Below are 22094 nucleotides of genomic sequence, written 5' to 3' on the forward strand. Positions count from 1 at the left end.
TTGTGATTATCTTCAACTTGATTACATACGCATGAAAGGCTCCACGCATTTTTGGCTAATACGTTGATACTTTTACTTGTATGACGTAGGTTCAATGTCAATTATAGAACACTTCAAATTGGTGCCCCTTGAAAATAGAAAAGAGTTATTCGTGTCTCTGTTAGGTCTGTATTCACATCACCCAAGTTAATTTTTTTTTGACTGGATAATTATCATGATCACTTTTGCTCTAATTGTAGTGAAGGCTTTGAGTGAATCCTTCTATCCTTAGCCCAATTTTATTTAAGGTATGTGCAGAATATCTTCTACAATTTTTATATGAAATCATCTTTCTTCCAGCCACATCGTCTCTCCTACAATATTCCTCCATCTTCCATAGTTTCTTTGGTTGTACCCCTTTATCTATCCCCTTTCAATTTCAAGGCTTCAAGAATAAATAAATAAAATATAAGAATTATCTATGTTTTTTGTTCAGACTTTATTCGCGGCATTCAAACAATTTTTCTTCCCTAGAAACATGCACCCCGTCAGCAAAATACTCCATTTTAAACTCAAACACGCCATGAAACACCGTTTACCGATCCAATATCACTTGAAAAGTATAAAACAGTTTACGAGCAAATTTAATATTTGTGGGTAAGCCATCAGCGGGTGTATTTGTTGTCATAAACATTCTGTTACGGATTGCTGTACAGGAAATGCAGTAGAAATGGTAACTTTTTCAGAATTATTTAGTTTCTTTACGAAGACATTATGCGTCAAGAAATTGGGATAAAGGCAGGCAGATTTTTCTAACAAGGCTTCTTACTCTGAACCTAAATAACATTGGGATAAGGGTCAGATAATGGATGCTGATAATAAGAAATCAAGTTATCAAGAAGCCTTAGTTGAAAATGTATATAACTGAGCACCTTATGTGGTCTTTTATTTTATTGTAACAGTCTTGTAATGACTTAGAAAAGTTTTTCAAAATTGCGCCAAAAAGTTTCCAGTTTTCATTAACTTAAAAAAAAAATTGTTGTGCTACTGTATTTTTTTATCTACAAATCCCTGTGGTAGAAATGACGGTTCATAATAAAATTAGATAGCAATTTTAACGATTTCCCCAACGATAACATTACGACCGGTCTCCATTTCATTTGCACGCTATTTAAAAACGATTTTATGTCACGATTTTACGGTACTAGAATTTTATTTGAAAACGGCTTAGAATTACTTACTTAATTTGGATAAAACACTTTTTAGTATGTCACACATAAGTATAAATAAGTAAATGGATATGCCTTATCTATTGTAAATAACCTAGTGGTTTTCATTGCGATGAATTGAAAAAAACGGGTTCCTTTTTCACGTTCTACTTAAAATTTGGTCGGTTTATATTAAAACTAAAATAAAGAAAAAACATAGGTATTAATTATTTCGCTCATCATTTCTAAAACCTCTCTGTCTAATTATATGCAAAGTTGTACAGGTTTTTTTTTCAAACATGCAGATAAATGCGATTCTATGCAATTTTTAAGAAGTAAAGAAAATTAAACTAAAATCTTCGTCAGAGTACATCTTCAAGTTACTTAAAATGCCAGTTAAATCCCCATAGAAGACCCCAACAATGCAGCACAGCAATCAAACACCCAAATACGGAAAATCCACAATTTCAAACAGCACATTCTAATTTACCCGACATTGCGAAATTGTCGTATCAATCTGCCACGTTAACAAAACTCGACGGGGACCGGTTATTGTTGCACGTTGTTGAAACCTTAGATTAAAGAAATAGAGCAGATATGATAGTGTATATTGCGTATTGTGCCTACACGATCTTGTGTTGGGTTCTTGAGTTGAAGTGCTAATCTCGTCGGTTTTACGTTCTAAGTACCTATAGGTATTGCATTGGGAAGCCCCACTACGGTCCCAATATAAAATAAATAATATTGGAAACCGTATTTCATGAAAATTTCAAAATGAAATTAAATCCATCTCTCTCTTAGGTCATGTTCACATTAATGGACCGATTTTTGTGCAATTTCGTATTGAAAAAGAGCTTGGGAAAATAAATAGACCACACTAGGACGCGGATGGCACTAAACTAAATGTATGTAGGAAAAAAATCTAGGCTAGCATTACCATTCTCATTTCATGACAGTGTACTGGTAATCATAGGGTCAATTTATCTGCGAATCGCCCTTCAATTAGTATACCCTTATAATTATGCAGTCCTAATGTTTTAATGTTCTTTCATAATCTTTGTTAGAAACGCATAAAATATACCATTCAAGAACAGCTGGCTATGATTCAGGCTTGCAGTAATATTTGTACTCCTGACTATTAAACCCAGCAATAGTACTAAATAAACAATATCTTAGTGCACCCGCACACTGAAGACTAAACAGTCGGCCGATAGTTGACCCAATGGCAGGCAATTTTTGACGAAAATCTTAATTCCAATCATACTTAGTTATAATCGGTCTGATGCAGTTGAATATCTACCTGATCTTAGTATTGTGCGTACGACCATTTATCTTCTTACAGATTTATGAGCCCAAACAAACTATCGGCCGACTAAACGTTTGCCGTGTGTTACTCTTAGTTTATAGTAATAACGGTGGGTTAGAACCTAAACATGTTTGTTTTACATAATGTTGGTAACAACGCAGAATGTTATCCACCAATCAAATGGTACCTGAATTGTTTGTCTTGTATTTTGGTCAGTTTGCTGTGTTAATTGGTCTAGATACGAATTACAAATGACAATGGGCGATTCCGGTCCAAATGTCCACCACGAACGAGACCTATATGGCTAGATAGCCCGTTAAATATGGAACATTTTTTGTTATGAAAGTAAAAAAATATATAATGCCAGAAAAAAGTTATAGCAAAATTAAAAAACTCATTGCATACATTTTATCAATTTCATTTTTTCAATTACTTTTCGTAATGTTCGATTTTCGTACTTTCTGACAAAACAGAATTGTTCATTATTAGAGAGAAGACACCGCCAGTTACATCGAACTTTCTTAGATCCAGGCACCGCTGAGTATATTCAAGCACTTCTGGCGTCTCAATTGATTAGTGATTCGTCATCCATCGGGCAAAAAAATATGGGCTGTTTAGTGTTTATATGCAAATGTGTCTTACTCATATTAGTTTTAGATAAAGTGCGGAAATGGAAGTGGAATAAAATAAAAAAATAATAATGATAACATACAAAAACTACCGAAAATTAAGAATACATTTTTGGCTATAACTTTTTTTGGCATTGTTTTTTTTTACTTTCTTAGTAAAAGTTACTCTAAATTAAGTGGACTATTTAATTATATAGGTCTCGTTCGTGGTGGACATTTGGACCAAACTTCATACATTCTTGCCCAATCTCCTTTGGATAAAATATAGCTTAGTATTACAATATAATTGAAGGCGTAAACACACTAATGTATGTGTGTTTTTTGTTTGTGTGGAAGTTTTTTACTCTTTCAAACAAATTCTGAAGAAGATTTTTTTAACTTGGTAGTAATATAGCTCCAGACTAACATAGGCAATTTCTCTTTCGACTCTTATCCAAGCGAGAAAAGAAGTGTCCTATAGTGAAACTGTGGAAACTAGTTTTCTGAATAGGGAGGACTATAAAACAGCTGAAATTAAAGTGGAACCCAAAAAAAAACAATAATTACTTTTTCGTAAAACAGTACGATATCCCAAGACTAGTATCGAACACTTTTTTTTAATTCAATCATACCTAGAACCAATGTCGTCTTAATCCACAATTAATCAATTATATTCCTGCTAACATGAACCAATCAACCACATAAACACAAAGCAAATTACCACTGCGTCATCGAAACCACCTTTCATATGCCATTATACCCCATACGGCAATTCCACGAATATGCTTAACACCACACAAATGAAATTCCTAGAATCAATTCCATTAGTATTGTTGAAGTAGGTCAAAAACTTGTTATCGCCTCATGGGAAGCCATGGTAACTATAAAACATGGGTTGAAGTTAGGCCATGCTTGTGTAATGACTATGACTATAGAATAATTATAGAGGGTTCAAACGGTAGAGGTTATGCAATTGAAGGTGTGGTTGCTTTTGTAGCGGGGACTATGGTTTATATTGGTACATGTGTGAGCGAACGGGTAAAATTATATTCTGTTTAAATTTTATAGTAATAGATATTTTACTAATTAATGTTGTTGGCAAAATGAATACCAAAGAGCATTAGTAAAAGATATAATTTTTAAAACTAATATATATGATAACAGATAGGCTTTTGAATAGTAAAATACACAGACACGTCAAATTTATCATACCCCGTCGTTTTCGCGTTAAAAATAAATGAGAACCGTTATAGTTTACTTCTTTTTCAAAGCTCATGTGACTCAAAAAAATACTTGAACAAAACGAACTAGGTAATTTCGGCATACAAAGAAAAACTGACTAATTATTTATTTATTTAAACTTCATGCACATTTCGTACAATGGGGACTTAATGCCTGAGGTGTTTTCTCCCAGTCTACCTTTAGGTAGTGGAGAAATAGCAGTGGTACTTACTTAATAATACTTAAATATAACCACAAAAGGGCAAAACATATCCCAACAGCGATGAAGCAATAGACACTAAATAATCTAAATCAAAATATATATCTCCGCTAACACTAGAACCACCAGCTGTGTGGGCAAAACCAGTTTGTGAGGAAACTGCAGTAAGCCACGTGGGTCGCACTCACACTAGTCCTGCAGTTGTCAGCTTACTTCACTGAACTGTTATAATCATTCCTAATGTTGCAGATTAGGTAACATTAGGAAGTTAAGTTTCATTGGCAAAGGACTTGGTATAATTTTCGTAGGAGAAGACTAACTATCAAAATCTTGTGATTATCACAATGCTCTGTTCAAAGAAGGAAAGAAAGAAGAATAAGAAAAATCAAACACTGAACAACATATAAACACACAACAAGAGACGAATAGCCATGCATAAGAAATAAATTCACAAGTATCACAAATACAAGAGAAAATAATCCATTTCAATGCGTTACAAATAATAAGCTACACAAAGAATGCTGTTCAACAGAGGAATAGCAAAACTTTCAAAGAATAAAAATGAAAACCACAAAGCAAGGAACTCATAAGGGTACCCAGTGAATGAAAATAAAAATCCTAGCCTTTATGTTGGCAGTCGGGAAGCTTAAATTTTGTTGGCCAATATTGGTTCGAAGAAGTTACACAATGTAAGTACACTCGGTCAAAGAATTTTGTACAGCTTAAATTCCATGGAGTTTGTGTCCCTTTGCGATAAAATTTAACATATTCCATAAAGGAGTTTGACTACAATGATATCTGTCTTTCAAAGTTTCCGTCCCTTTTTTAAGCATTTTTGTTACATCAACTTTTGTTGAAAGGTTAGCAACAGTTATATAATTTACACTTACATCCACTGATACCTTTTCTTCAGTACCTTTATTAACTTTAACGTGATGTGGGTAGACATCAGGGTTTATTCTAGTAAATAAATCAGGAATACAAAAACATTCTTCAACGTCTTTATCTGTCTGTACCTTAGTTTCAACGATCCTATTGGAAGTAAGTTGGTTGTGCAATCCTTGCCCGGACGTAAACAAAACTAGAAATTGTAGTTTATGTTAGCAAGTTTTTGTTTTGAAACCCGTACCTAGATTTATATCTGAGCGGGAATTGAGTGGGGAAAGTATGGAGAGATCTTAATGAAACAAAGTCTCGGTTTTTGAATTGTTTGCGGAGTTGCAGCTGGTACGAGATTTGATTTAGTATTAAGTGGTTTTGTAATAGCAAGATTACTCACTGCGATAGTATTAAAGTCTTGTATATTATATTATCTCTTGGGATAAAAAGGTTCTAAGTCTAACATTGTTACACATAACCCAATCTAAGTCCTAATCCTGATAAGACCTTGTAAATCATCAAATCAAGAACACATTATTTTCAAATCAGAATATATTGCGCAACAATCCTTAACATTTACCATTAAAACCAATCAATATAACATACCCAATTAACTACCAAAAACTTCTTTAACCGATTCATAAACATAATTGACAAGAACTACTATAACAACATAGACTAACTTCGTAGATACGGAACTGCGATGCATAGATATTGTGCATACGTATAACATACCTACACGCATCGTCCAATTGAGCGCAGTGCAATGTTCTCTGGTCACGAGCGGGGTCAAGAATCTCATAGAATATTATAACAGATGGTCCAAGTAGGTTATATTGCGGCGTACCTATCGATTCGATGACTCTCTGAGGATAATGGGCGTCGGTTATGTGGAGAGGATAAGATTTTATGGTAAGAAACTGTTATGTTGTTGGACAATTACTTTTTATGTGTTTGATCTATTTTTAAACTGTTGCAGTCCAACTACCATTGCGCTAAGCCATAAATGTAAAAATAATTTTCTTGACGCAAAATCTCTGTCACTTCTTTAACATTGTCCTACTTTTATACCAATATTTTCAATAGTATAGTAGGTAGAAATATATTACTAAGAAATACTTTATTCATATCTATAATACGGTACCAATATCAAAATACCGTTGCATTCTACCCCAGTCGCTCAATGGCCTTGCCCTATCAGTATAATGTTGAGGTAGGACCGATAATGTCTCGTTCATTCGCTCATTCAAGGAATTCGAATGTAACATAGTGCTGTAATGGGCACATTCCTGTCAGATTAGCTGGATTATGTGCCTTTTGATTTAATTTTAAAGTTTCTTGAATAAAAATCTAGAAATGTAAATGATCATCTTTACCGTATTTTTATTGTCCCCACTGCTGGGCATAGCCGTTCGCTCACACAAAGAAGGATTAAGCGTTAATCAACACGATTGCTCAATGCGTATAAAAAAATAAATATCCATCATGCTAATTTTAATTATCATTTTAAGTTTTTTTTTTCATGTAAATAAAGATATAATTTATTTTAAAATATAAATGTACTGGTGTAAAATTGCAAATGTAACTACATATATTATTAAGAGTTATCAATTAATATCCATCAAAAATAATTTATAGGAAACAAGCATCCATTAGAAAACACTTTTATTCATTTATTTTTTTAATTATTTTGCTATAATTACCTCTACTTCTCATCTATGAGTTATTGAGTGCGTAGGCATAAAACGCGCGGTGGTCCCTCTATAATATAAAACTATTAGTGTTTGGTTGGTATTGCACTCACGCTCCGCCCGTGCGATGCCCTTGCCCTATCTGTGTTGTGTTGAGGCAGGCCCGGGGTTTTACTTTTTAAAATATTATTAATAATTTGATTAAAAATAAATAATTTAGGGGAAGATAATGTACGATAATGCTAGTAAAAATGTACAGAGATAGGCATAGGATTATAATATGTTATAATGTGTATAAACAATTACATGATTTCTTAATTTAAAAAAATAAAAAATAAACAGACTTATTTCCAAAACAATACATAAAAGTGGCATAATATAATAAATGTTGATTTTGATACCTGAAAGTTGTTTTATCAATTTATTGCTGTAGGTAAACTTATCTTTTTTTTTAAATAAAATAATATCATAGAACTTATGAGAGACGGAAATTAAGCATTATGTCAAACAGATTAAGTATTCAACTTCTTCTATAAAACACGAATACGATTTTAATCCATTTGACTTTCAATTTTATTCACAAAATGCCGATACTTGTGCATAATGCATTGTATTGGGCAATTAATCTACTTTACTAATGAATAAATTATCATAATAAAGTCAGTATCAATGGTTTAATTAATCGTTCAAACATTTAATCTATTTACGAAGATGATTAAATGCGTTTCTATTTTAAGCAGTATTAGCATATTTATGTAATAATAGACAGATCAATGATCTATACTTACTAATTATTATGTGCCTACCTATATAGTTGAAGTTCATTTGTTTGCATGAACGCGGTAATCACAGGAATCACTGGTCTGATTTGAACCATACTTTCAGTGTTAGATAGCAAAATCGAGAAGAATTACTATTTTTTCAGTTGAGTGAAGAAGTTCTCAAGTCATGTAGGTAAAACAGCTGGCGAAGCCTTGTTTATTAATAAATATTAAATTAATGTTTCAAAACGTGACCGGTTGAAATAGGACTTGGTATGGATATATACATACATAGCACGCCGCAATTTTTTGTTTGTTAATTAAATACGGAAAAAAGCTTCCAAGGGACCGAATTGGAAGGGAATATTTCGAAACTGAAATAGTTTTATTTTATTTGCACTTACTTGTGTTGTTAGTTAAATCAGACGGTACAACACCGGAGAGGTACCAGGAACACATAACAAGTAGGAACATACCTGCCTCATTATAGGCGAGTGGCTTGAGAGCCCTCTAGCCACGCTGCTAATAGGAGCCCGGGCTATTCTGCAATGTTTGACCCATAAAATATTTACTCTATTTTACCGTGAAACGCTGTGGTTTGCGATTTTTTTGCGGAACTAGGAGTAAAATGGGATTTATTTTACCTCAATTTTTTTTCTTTTATTCAGGTTTTTTTACATGGTAAAATTTTTGATGTAGAGGTTCAAAGAGAATATCTCTATATCTAATATTTTTTTTATATAGAGGCAGCTCTATGTAAAAATGTAGCATATTCTATTAAATTTTTAGGAGTATTTTAACTTTATATATTTTACCAATGTTGGCACTTGGCGCGGATAGTGATTATTATCTAAGTCCTATTACGTAGTCTTCAGTAATCTGTGGTCCTAACGAGTTCCTCCATGTTTCGAATGACACTCCAGGAAGGTCTTACCAAGTAGTCTTGTGTTGAGGAAATCAGATAGACAGTCGCTCCATGCAAAACTCTGGTAGGTACTCCTGCATCCCATTAGTCTGGAAAAGATTTGGCAAAAGGCTGACGATGATTCCAAAATATTTTTTTGGTGTTTTAGTTTTCCACCAGAACATGAAAGATTAATACAGATTATGCCTTTCAATTAAAAATGCCTACTTATCAAAACAAAAAACTACCTAACAATTGAAATAAAAACAGAATAGTAATAATACGGAAAGAGTTGCACAAAGAATAAGGTTGGTGCAACATCAGTTTGCATATCATTACGCTTTTGATAGCTTCGCTTTCTTTGTGAACAATACTTTCTTGTTCTTTGTACATCATTTGACTTTGTCTCACTTTGTAGGTTTAATTTAATTATGTACGTTTGTTGTATGATTCATGTTTGAGAATGTTTTTACATAAAATATAGATGTAGATACTTTAGTTCACTTATTTTCTTCATTTTAGACAGAATCAATCGTTTTTGTAAGTTTTATTTAGTTTTTGTGAAAAACTTATTTAACTTCAATGTATATGCATTACGATTGCTAGGATAAAAAATACAATTATGTTGAATAAACCGTTTCTAGAGCTATATTTTTAATCTTATATTGTGTTGATAATAACTTTTTCAATACCTAACTTTCTGTAAAAAATCGTGAGCGAACAAAACCTTTAATAATTTCAGAATAAACCTCTCAGTTGTTCTAAAGTTTTTGTCAGTCCTTTCATAATATAACCCCTTAAGCAATTCTGTTCCGCTCAAATCAAATCCGAACTCTAGACCAAATAACCAGTAATTATAACACACTACTTTCTTAACTTTCATATGCTAATACTTACCAAATATAACCAACCTTCTATCTTTACGATAGGGTTGAAATTCGCTTGCTATGAGTGCAGACGACATCGTGATTCTGAATTGACCTGTGACCAAGTCGTGATCTTCCATAGTTGTCTGTTCCGCGTTGGTCGAATGTCCGGCATGTAATGTGATTAACTAGACCTTTGGTAACGGTATTAGGACTGGTATACCCATATACCTTTTCACCCATATACCATTTGCCTTTCCTTAAACATTGACACTCAAAAATGGGAAAAAAATCGAACTTAAAGTGGTCTGTATGATAGGACTAATACGGCATCATAATTTGTTAACTGGATTGGAAATAGCATAACTTAAAAAAATAGAAAATATAACTTATACATTACATAATTTCTCTTTTTTATTTCTTGGTATGTCAGTAATTGAAGTTTTTTATATCTTTCCTGTTAATTGTGATTAAAATTTAGGTAATAAATACTTAACGTTTATCTGATGTTAATTTTAGAGAATTACATTTAACCAACTTAAAAACCCACTATCTTATAAGTAAGCGTCGATTTTATTTTTGAATGTGTTTGTAAATTTTGACGTGTGCGTGCATAACTTTTGGAACTTGTGTAAAAGGGTTTTTACAAATTCCAAAATAATATAAATAATCGCGTATACAAGATTTTGTACTGCTAAAACTTCACATGTTAGGTATACCTGTATTTTATTTTTCCTTTTAGGTAAGACTGACATTTTGATAAAATTTTTGCTATCACTTTTCGTGGTAAGATACAAATCGCGAAGACCACGCCATTTAGATATATTTTTTTAAACTATTAAGTATGACAAGGAACTGTTATCTGGCACGTCGGTCTTACATCACTTTTTAAGGCATTATTTTTTATTTATTTTCATTGTTTGTAAAGGTCAATGACTTCACTACCCACTGCTGAAGCTTTCAAAAGAGTTATTACGCAATGTTAGGTTTTGTCTCTAATTTGTGTAAACTGTGTAGGTTGTAAAAGAATGTACAGTCAACTTCAGGTGGTAACAGTTTTATAGGAAAATCGTACTTATTACTATTGAGTTAAGGTGCATGACAGTTACCACTGATGTGCAGTACGTAACTGCAATTGTTTTATTTCGCGACAGAGGTCGAGCTTTACTTGTGTGTGTTAATGTATATAATCATGTAAAGACAAGCCGTCTTACCACAAAAACTTTTTAACGCCAGTTTATGCCTTGTCTAAAAAAATGTCAAATTATGACGTTGACATATGGTTCATTTTGTAGCCAAAATTTTATTAGACAAGTGTAAAACAGGGTTTAAAGTTTTTGTAGTAAGGCCCAGAGTGGTGTATGCTAACACAAGTATGGTTCGTTCGCATTCGTCTTGTCAAGATTTTCCAGGATTTACCTTTTCGCTTATGTATAAAAAAACACACATCCAACATCTATTTTACATAATATTTTCATGGAAAATATGCACCTAAACTCTAATCCAGTACTGTCATCTTGAAAATTAATTGTCTATCCCAAGAAAGGACAAGCAAAACTCGACTTTATTCTTGAATTATAAGGTTGTTTCCAGCGTGTAGTTTTTTACCTAGGTTTGCACGTTCTCTTCAGGTAAACGCCTATTTATTTTTATGTGTTATCATAAAATGGGAGCAGCAACGCGAAGTTGTTTGTATAAAAACACATTTTACATGCATTACAGTAAATGCCTAACTAAGTTGGTGCCGCGGAAAAACCCTGAAAAATATACGTAGACGTCATTTTTTTATACGCATTTGTCACAGAGGAAGGAAAGATAGCGGAGATGCCATCAGGTAGTCAGGTCAGGTGTCTTCTTATAGGTCAAGTAACGTACGGTAGGCGTGATGAATTATTGGAACTAACGAGGCGTTTGGGTTCCTTGTTCAATCAAAACCAATCTGTCAAAGATTGGTAATGTTATTTTGTAAATAATGGACGGGCTCCATAGGAGACCTGTAAGGGCGGAGCTAGTAACGTTCCTCGTCCCCCGAACACCCGCATTTTGGCACGATACTTTCTAAGGAGTTTTTGCGTTATGACATCTCCGCTAGCTATTTTGTTCTCCATGATATTTGCAAAAATCAACATTGTTTTCTCTGTAAAATATGGCGTAAGGCTGAAGATTTTCTTTTCTTTTATGGTTTCTTAAAGAGACTTAGGTACAAACTTTTTGGAACCAACTTTATGGTTTTGTGAAACTTTTACGTATTTATATGGCTGCTTATTGTGGTAATACCTACAAAGCTTTGCTTTATTTGATAATTTTGTGAGTGTAATAAGTTATTTATTTATAAATGTTCTTTTTTGTTACAGGTAAACCCTTAACAATTTGGATGGCTGCATTACTATAATGTCTACCACTTTGGACTATCAAAAGGTTTATATTTGACTACTTACCTCCTTACTTATAAAATCTCTAATCACCTTCTAAGCAACATTTTAACTAAGCAAAATAAGTAGTGATTAAATGTTAGTTAAGACATGCTTAAGCAACGTTTATAAGTAAGAATTTTCTTAAACAGCCCTTAAGTATTACTTATATTTAATTCACGTTTATAAGTAAGGGGGTTAATCTATACAACTCGTAACATAAAATAGGCAAAGTTTGTAAGATTGTGCGATAGTCTTTATATTTACTAAACGCTACGTTTAACGCTTGTGCGAACAATCTCTTAATCTGCTAAGACAAATTTTCCTCACTCCAAAATCCGTGATATATTTCAAACTACTCAACGTTGAAACCTTGTTAGTCCGTATTTACGAGTTCATATCAAAAAGTCAACGTTATGGATAAATTAGAAAGCTTCCTAGAAATAGAAATAGTATAGAAGAAAAAGAATCATTGCGGCTATTGTGAGAACGATATTTCTACGATAAGAGCACACTGCTAACTTTTAGTCGGCCGATATTTTGGGCGCATAAATCAGTATGAAGATGAATGGTAGTACGCACATAACAAAAATCAACTATTTAGCCGTTGTCAGACCGACTGAAAACTTTGATTAAATTCACGATTTTTCTTTAAAAAAAATCGACCATCGGGCCAACTGTCGGCCGACTGTTAATCTGTGTTGTGCGGATATACTAAAATGTTATTTTAAGCTTAGACTTTATGATAATTGCTAGATAATGTTGGCATAATTTACGCTACCATTAATATTGTAATTCTCATAAGATTTATGCTTGTCTATTGTCTTTTCTTGATGTTAGCTAACTAGTTTCCAGGTTTCCAATAATAATAACTTCCACGGTTATCGATTCTGGATGTAATAAAATAGTTCTGTATATAATAATAAGGTAATAGACAGCTTTGGAATAATTCAACATTAAAACTGTAAAGTATTTTTTGAAATCGATTGTCTTTAAATTTATTTTAACTTTTATAATATTTGCTACGCAAAATTCAATTATGAATTTAATGGTTCAAAAGTTCAATTGCTGTACTTAATGGTTTTATCGTATGTCATAATAATTGGATTTAAAATTAATTCACTGCAATCTGTCATATTATACGTGAATAGAGCCTCGGAAATGATAGGTTTATTAATGTCGGCTCCAATATCTATAAATTGATGGATAAGCTATTAATCAAATTAATATTTAGATTAACTAAATCAAGAACTTTAAATCTTTTGAATACTCATCGCTGCATCTCAGACTGGAAACCGACCTCAAGACGCAAGGTAGTCTCGTTTGGTTAAACCGCTAAACCGATTTCGATAAAATTGCTTAAGTTAACTAGCCGCTTTTCTGCGGGTTCACTCGCGTTTCGTAGGAACTACTGTCAGTATCGGGATAAAGTATAGCCTATGTTACTCAGGAAGAATGTAACATTTGAACAGTGAAAGTTTTTTTTTTTAAATCGGTCTAATAGTTTTAAGTTTACCCATTACAAACAAACAATTTTTTTTTCCTCTTTATAACATTAGTACCTATAGATAGGCTAATTTTTAATCCAGTTGCAGGATATTTTATTTGGTTTTTCTACCACCGCTTGTACAAAATGAGAATATATTTTATTCTTCGTAAATATCGTATGTCTGCATAACACCCAAGTATTGTTCATAAGCTGCGCAAGAGTCTACGTGGCGAGTTGCGACACAATTGACTGACAACTTCATTGCGGTAACATTTGCTGACATGTATGATTAATTATCTCAATTTACTTGCTCATATTACAAAGAATAATATGTTCTTAAGTCATAAGGTAATAGGATATGTATTATTTATGAAGTTACTAGCTGTTACTTGCATAATACTTCCGTAGTACAAAGTAACGTAGCAAAGTATGTCCTTTCTCGGGTTCTATCGGTGTACAAAATGTCACTTAAATCGGTTCAGCAGTTTCAACGTGAAACCCAGACCAATAGGCAGAAGAACAAACAACTTTCAGCTTTATAATATTACAATAAAGATAAAATTTCGCTTCTGTATCACACTATGCTCTACGGCATTTTTCCTATACGCGTAACCTTTTTTCCAATTCCTGTTTTCGGTACGTAATCCAAATCAAAACACAAAAAAAACACGGTACAAAAAAACCCTCATTTCCATAGAAATACTTGCATTATCAACGTATCTATGTAAATACAGTTTATCTGTCAGATAAGGCGAATAGTCGTAGTGCTGTATTGATTTTTAGTTCTATCTGATAAGGTTATTCATGACATTGTAGTATTTAACAGATAAATTAGTTCTACGGTGTTGGTTCATATACTTAAGTAGGTTTTTCTACAAGTCTTTAGTTCATAATTCCTTCTTCAGTTGATCAATATGAAGACAAAATAATGTTTATCTTTAAAAGTAAACTATTTACATACTTATAGGTCTACAATGGTCTATAATGTACTTACCTAATATTCGAGGCACATTTATGTACCTTATTATTCCGTATTACCTATTTATGCCTGATTTGGTAAAGTAGCTGAACAGTAAGTTCTTTATGAAATAATTATGAAAACTCAGTTACTTCTTATTAAATTCTTAATTTTTGAAATTCTATATTTTACAAAGAAACTGATAAATTATAAGCAGTACAACTACCATCCACATTTTGCCCAGTCAACTTGCTTATGTATCAAAAATGAAGCAAAGTAAAACAAATTAATAAATACCTAACTTAATTAACGCAATTACTTCCAACCTTTTCTCATAGATGGCGTTACAGGCCCCATAAAATTCGCACTACATTATCATCACACAACGCTCACCGTTCTTCCATTCGACAACAGATGTCGCCACACTACTCAAGGTCAACCACAAGGTCCCATTATGCCCTTGAACTTCGCTGAACTTCGGGGTTCATATAGACAAATGACCATGGATCGGAATAATGACCTAAGGATATTAACCTCTTTAGATTTGAATAAAAAGTTGAATTCATGCTGTGTGAACTTGTTATTTTAGTTTTTTTGGCCTTTGATTGGTACTTGTTGGAGAATTGTTTTTCGTGGGTTAATAAATAGGATAGTTGGACCTCTTGCCTACGTAACAACAGGGATTAAGCAGAGTTAAGCCACGCTTAGTGTGGCCGATGCGTGGATGAGTGACAATTTATGTTACGAATATTTTAGTATTACGGAAGTCACGTTAAATAGTAGGTCCCATAAGATGAGAGATTCAACACTCGATGACGTTGAAACTCGAACATACTCAAATACACATATTCAAATTAGATAGAACACGTTTTTTAAGTTAAAAGTTTACTGAATACGCTAAATGTTATATATCGTATAACATGTTACGAGTTGCCTGGGTAACTGGGTTGAGGAGATAGGCAATCACTCCTTGTAAATCCTGGTTCTCAGATACATCCATTTACTCCAGAAACAAACCCAGGCTAGGAAAAGGTTAGGCCGATGATGACCTTTACTGTAAACTTAATCTATTTTGAAATTTTATATGAAAACAGATGACATTTATTATGACTTTTTAAAACGGTTTTGAATCGTTTTGCCGATAAGGAGTCACCACAATGGTGGACTATTGAAGTATGCAACATCTCTCTATTGAACAGTTGTACTGAACGAATGAATGAACCTTTTGAGCGCCTCCAACCAATGTGAACGAATGAATAAACGGCATTCGGTATCTGTGGAACGCAGCGTGATGGGATTTTATTATACATTTTTTTTTCGAATATGGAACTCAACCTGTGACCGAAATGAAATAGATTATAGTTTTAAATACGGGCGTAAAATTTTTTGATTAATCAATCTATGTAGGTACTAATATAATAAAGAGGCAAATTGTTTGTTCGTTTGTACGACTGAACCAATTTGAAAAATTCTCTCACTGTTAGAAAGCAACACTATCCGTGAAACACAGGCTTGATTTTATTTCGGTACAGGTACCATAGGAAAAAATATTTTATGCAGCGGTTTCATATGTATTTTATACCAACTAATAGCTTTAAAGGTATTTTCTAGGTAACATAAGTAATTATAGAGGCTGTAACAATAATTGTTACATGTAATTTTATTGTTTTATCACGCAGTTTATAACTGTGATTGAGGACAATAACTGGTTGTAAGAATTGCTATCAGTAAGCCGCCTATTATTTCAATTATTATACAAATAGCTATCTAAATACTGGTTATTATTTTAAATGTCAAGCAAATCCAATTCACGTACCTAGTGGGTAATGATTCAATCTGCACTTACATTGTACCACTAATTTTAATATTTACTTTATAGCTAGGTGATGACTGAATTTGCTTATAAATAAATACGAATGAAAACCATGACTATGACGAATGGAAGGATCACAATTTACGAATAAATTATTTAAATTATAGATGCTGCATATGAAAAATATCTTATAACATCAATGCAAATTACCTATAGTATACATTTCGCCTATTCAGATTTTTCACAAAAACCAACCAATTTTCTTTAAAAAAGCCCACAGTTTTTACTTTTACTCAAAACTAACGGAGGGATGTAGTGGCGAAAGATATGAAGGGGTGCCAGGTATCTGAGAAGACGTTGTAGGAAGAGTGAAGTGGATAGGAAACATTAGGAAAGCTGGCTCCACCACCATGAAGTATATATATAGCAGGAAAGAGAGAGAGTGTATACTTTCACTGACAGTAATTTCAGTCAGTAGTCAGTCAGATGGCATAGATACCTTAAAGGAATCAAAAAAATACTTTGACAAAGTCACATCACCTTGTAACCAGTCACCACCCAGAAAACACTACTTCTTTACAAATATCAGCACAACCCAAACAGACTAAACCCAAAATAAACATTAAACAAAATAGTTGTGAAACCTCGAACACGTTGCCAGTTCGCCACAACTTGCCGACTGACTGATCAAAGTGATCATTATGATCGAGTGGCTAACTCCCAGTCAATAGCTTTGTGGCTATTTGATATTTTTCTTTTGTTAACAAACATTTTCAGTTCTGGCTGTATCTCTTATTGTTTAACGTGGTGGTCCTAGAGGCTTAAGCAATAGGCGCTTTAGTACAAGTATGTTTGATTCCAGTTCAGGAAGGAACTTGCCAGTCCTGCGAGATAGTTCGAAAGAGTTATTGCGACACTGGTAAATAAGGGGCTTAGGAAGGAACTTGGTGAGGTTGAGTCAGTAAGAGTCTGACACTCCCTCGCGCTGCACCCACAGCGGGAGGGTTCATTTGATGATTTCTCATGAAAAAAGGATATGAGAGTGATGCCTATGAGAGTAAAAGTAAAAACCGAAACGTTTCTAATTAAATTAACTTAAAAATTAAACGGTTACTGCAACAATAAATAAAATGGAGTCATTGAATTTAAATTTTAAAAACAATAAACACAAAACAGACATATTGGAAAACAATGCACTCAAACAAAATTAACAGTCTCAATATTGGAATTGATTGAAAAATGAACAAAATTCATTTCATTAAGTTGCACAGAGGATTCATTCGGTCAATTTGCAAATTAACTTGATACGCAAAAGGCGGTTCGAACAATACAATAAAAGCGCGGGAAATGAGTGAATGAAGGAATGAATTGAATGCTTTGATGAACGATGAATGTAATGTTTAGATACGGTGCACTGATTGAGTTATAAAAAGGCTTTTTATTTGCTATTTTGTTTTAAGGCCCAATCTTCCAAAACGAAGCGAAGAATGTATAAAACAACCAATGGAATTTCTCTTCTGGTGAAGTCTGAGTTTTAATAAGATATTGGTTTTAAAATGACACAGATCATGTTTCACTAAGACCAGTTGCACCATTAAATTAAAACAATAACCAAACCATTTTACGTTGTCAAATCGCCGATACCTGATAGGGCGTCAGTTTTAGGGCTAGTTATAGTTATCGGCACGGATATTGAGCCATGAACTTCACCTGCGCAGAAGCGATTTACTGCCTTATTGCCTTATGCGTACGGGTGCGCCAAGCGATCCCCACTCTTCCGCCGAGAGCCCAATATCCGTGCCGGTAACTATAACTAGCCCTAAAACTGACGCCCTATCAGGTATCGGTTACAAACAAAGTCTATAAGAAACAATTCTTCCAGAAATTAGAACGTCTCTTGTTTCTTTCTAAGTTTTTTTCTTTGCCAAAATACTTTTTATACACATAAACAAATGCAAATCCAACCTGTAGTAAGAAAGAGGTATTTACCATATTTAAATTTCTCATACCTCAAACATCAAACAGCGATACGCGAAATACCGCATTTGTTTCCTAATCGCAATGTTATGTTTATCACAAGAAACATTGGCGGTACAATTCCAACAATTTCTTTTTCACGCCTCTCTGGAAAGAATTGTAACAATGTACACACAAATGTGAATATTACGTAACGTATATTACGTATAAATGTGTTTTATTTATTTATTTTGTACGTAACAGAGAAATGTATCATTAACATAATAATGTATGGCTGTTTAACGCGGTTTTGCCTCGATAAATGTCTTCTATGTAATCTAAAAGCTTACAAAAAATAAACCGACTTCAATGATAGTACCTTCTGAGTCGGAGAAATGCTATGCTGAAAACCGCATCAAAATAGGTTCAGTGAAAAACAAGATAATCACGCACAAACATATACATATGCAGGTCAAACTGAGATTCACCTTTTTTTGAAGTCGGTTGAAAATGAAAAAAATATAAATCGACTAAGTAGCTCCTGAAATTAGCGTATGCAATTAAACAAACTATTTTAGCAAAATTGTCTTATGTACCTAGATGAACTCAGTTTTCCTTTTAGAGGAAAGAAAAGTACTAATCAATGGTTTACGTACTTTCCCTAATGGGATATTTCAATTTCGGGACAGTAGCTCTGATATAATCACATGGACATTAAAAGCTAAAGCTTTTTCATGTTTAGAAGCCTCACAGTGTTCACGCAACACTTAATTATCGTGGAATGACAGACATTTGGAGCCCTGGCAGACTGTCAACCGGGAGTTGGCCGACAGTTTAGCTAGAATGTGATCGTGACTCTCATCGAACCTTTATGAATTAATTTAGTAAACCGAATCCTGGGCCTGCAGTCTCGACAAAGATAGCGATCGCTTAACGACAAAATTCGGTCGATAAGTCCTAACGATCCGATCGTAACGATTTTTGGTAGTCTCTACTGCCAAAACTATCGAGTGTCATCGCAAAGTTACCGAATATTTTCGGTAAGATAACGATTTATCGTTATGTCATAGAATTTCCTTGCGACAGTTTTTGACAGCCCGCTAAGTGATAGCTACTATCGATATCGTTCCTATATTTGTTTATTTTACGTCAGAAAATATTAAATAAATAGTAATTTAATAAATAATGGCTTCTGAATATTTAGCATGGGACTTAGTTGTGCTCGAGCACAGACGCGATGTGCTTATGGGTCGACAAATAGCACGAAACAAGCGAAACGATGAAAATCCCTTGGATTTGGAGGATGGCCAATTTCTTCAAATGTATAGAATTTCAAAGGAAATGTTTCACAGGCTACTAAGTGAACTGCGTCCATCTCTCCAAAGACGACGGCCTTACGGACTTTCTGTGGAGTCCCAAGTAAGTGTCTTTGCGACCTACCGTGCATAAATAATATTTCTATAATATATTTTTTCTTATAACTAAGGTTGAACTTTTTAAATTTTCTTCTTATTAGATACTGACGGCACTCCGATTTTACGCATGTGGGTGCTACCAACAACCTGTTGGCTTGCAGTGGGGTTGTAGCATGAGCCAAAAATCTGTTAGCCGAGTCATCCGGGCTGTAACTTCGGCAATAAATGAAAACTTTTAAGAAAATATATTAAATTTCCAATGACTCAAGGAGAACGCCATGCGGCAAAACAGAAATTTAGAAATGCCCCACAGCCATTCCCAGGGTAATTGGAGCCATTGATTGCACCCATATAAAAATTTTAGCTCCTAAGACCAATGAGGAGTCTTATGTGAGTGGTCACCATGAGGGCCATTCATTAAATGTGCAAGCTGTAAGTTGACCTTCAGTTCTATAATATCTAAAAATATTGTTTGAAAAATATGTACTTACATATTTAATATATTACAGGTGTGTGACCCTGATCTTATTATTTTAAATATTAATGCTCGATGGCCAGGAGCGAGACATGATGCTCACATATGGGCAAATTCACCGGTGCGCTCAACAATGAAGCGACATTTTGAAAATGGGGACCGCCGTGCTTGGCTGCTTGGTAAATAAATGAACATTATAAATCTGCCTCGAAGAGGTTGCCCATTCGACTTCTGAAATTACTTTGTATTTTTAATCTTTTAGGTGATGATGGATATCCTCTGGAACCGTGGTTAATGACTCCCATAAAACATCAACAGCCTGGCACACCGGAATATAAATATACCGAAGCACACTGCTCAGCTAGGAACATCATAGAAAGATGCTTCGGTGTGCTAAAATCTGTGTTTAGATGTCTATCACACCAACGCCAGTTAATGTACGAACCCTATATGGCTGGCCTAATAATTAACGCATGTGCAGTGCTCCACAATATGCGGATAACATATAAATTACCGGAACCAGAGTCCACCACATCCATGCAGCTGGTGGATAATAGTAGATTCCATGATGATATGTTAGAAGTTACAGGTAACTTATGAACTGATTTTTTATTTTACTATGTATGTATACCTAACACCAATACATTTTATTTTTGTTATGCAGGTTCTGGGCGAGCTGTTGCAGAGCGCATAAGAAGAAGGCTAATTAACACTAGTTTCACATAATTATTATACTTTTTTCATTTATGTACTGTTTCAAATAAAAAACATTTTATATCATTTATTATTTTTATTTATGTAATTATTTATTGCGTCAGCTATTTTGTTTCCGACTTTTACCAATTGCAGCGTCGCCTCGGCTTGTACCTTGGCTGCCTCAGCCTGCATCTTGGCAGCATCTGCTTGCGCTTGAGCAGCAGTTGCCAGCATCTAAAAAACGTTGGATTTACTGAATGTGTCTTAATGTTCTCTAGCATGCTAGTGTGTATAATAATTAAGAGGAAATTTACACTATAACACACCTTCATTGTAGCAGCATTTGCTTCTGCAACTGCTAGAAATTCTCGTCGAGCTGCACTATATTGCTCAGAAACACTTTGGCGAGGATTCAGATCTGAAAATACCCAAAATTATTGGTATTGTAGGAATTATTGGCTGACCCACCTGCAGAACTAATGTTTTTATTATAAATAAAATTTAAGCTTACTCTTTCTTCTGGGTCTCTGTCGCAGTGGTGGTGTTGATGATGCAACAGTTTCTGTCCTTCTGCCACGTACTGCTGGAATTATCAATTATAACACATTAAATAAAAATCAATGAAAATAAACATAGGTGAGCAAAATAACTGCAACTTACTCATTTGTAGTACTGGCGACTGAGGGGCATCTTGCACTTGTTCTTGGATGGGTGGTGGTGAAGAACCAGCCGTTGCTCTGCTGTCATTGATTGCTAAAATATTTTGTTAATTAATATTTTGGTAACATTAGTGTACAGATGTATACACATAATAAAATATATTATAGCAGTAACCAACTAGTTACTAAAAACTCCAACTTACTTGTTTCAGTCGGTAACAATTCCACAAAATCTCTAGCTGTAATAAAATAAATAGTAACATTAAAATTAAAATAATTATATTTTGAATTGAGTACCTATTAATTTAAAACTTACCCTGAGAATGAGGTAAGGTGAGAACCTCAGAGATTACCACCCCAGCCTCCATCTCATGTTGTAATAACTGTAAATAACAATAAAAGTATTTTTAGTGTTATCAACATTCAAAGATTGAGAATATTAAATTGTATTGAATACAATAATCACAACTTACATCTTCCTCTGGCATAGCGTCCGGGCAGTCTGTCCCAAAGGAATAATCTGCCCCAACTATTGAAATTATCCGGCTCTCGGCCTCGGTCAGGGAGCAGTGCTGACGC

General features: G+C 33.9%; 3 protein-coding genes across 5 annotated transcripts in view; 2 read left to right on the top strand and 1 right to left on the bottom strand.

Annotated features, from left to right (window-relative positions):
• The window catches only part of LOC135118250 (putative nuclease HARBI1), a 34573-nt gene extending 13633 nt beyond the window's left edge, over window positions 1-20940 (top strand). Inside the window, exons 3-6 of the mRNA XM_064039579.1 lie at window positions 20009-20117; window positions 20195-20339; window positions 20423-20749; window positions 20825-20940. Of these exons, the coding sequence (XP_063895649.1) occupies window positions 20009-20117; window positions 20195-20339; window positions 20423-20749; window positions 20825-20886 (643 nt within the window). The 3' untranslated portion in view covers window positions 20887-20940. The remainder of the gene's footprint in view (window positions 1-20008; window positions 20118-20194; window positions 20340-20422; window positions 20750-20824) is intronic.
• LOC110374150 (brain tumor protein) overlaps window positions 1-22094 on the top strand; it is a 443804-nt gene that overhangs the window by 81186 nt on the left and 340524 nt on the right. The gene's annotated exons all lie outside the window — the stretch shown is intronic.
• Window positions 20931-22082, bottom strand: LOC135118202 (uncharacterized). Its single transcript, XM_064039483.1, has 6 exons — window positions 21989-22082; window positions 21832-21898; window positions 21719-21754; window positions 21517-21609; window positions 21183-21439; window positions 20931-21090 (listed from the first exon to the last, which is right to left on the bottom strand). Exons 1-5 carry the CDS (start codon window positions 22001-22003, stop codon window positions 21345-21347), a joined length of 306 nt encoding a protein of 101 aa, XP_063895553.1. The 5' UTR covers window positions 22004-22082; the 3' UTR covers window positions 20931-21090; window positions 21183-21344.

The sequence above is a fragment of the Helicoverpa armigera genome, chromosome 19 (assembly GCF_030705265.1).
Source record: "Helicoverpa armigera isolate CAAS_96S chromosome 19, ASM3070526v1, whole genome shotgun sequence".
Taxonomy (NCBI): domain Eukaryota; kingdom Metazoa; phylum Arthropoda; class Insecta; order Lepidoptera; family Noctuidae; genus Helicoverpa; species Helicoverpa armigera.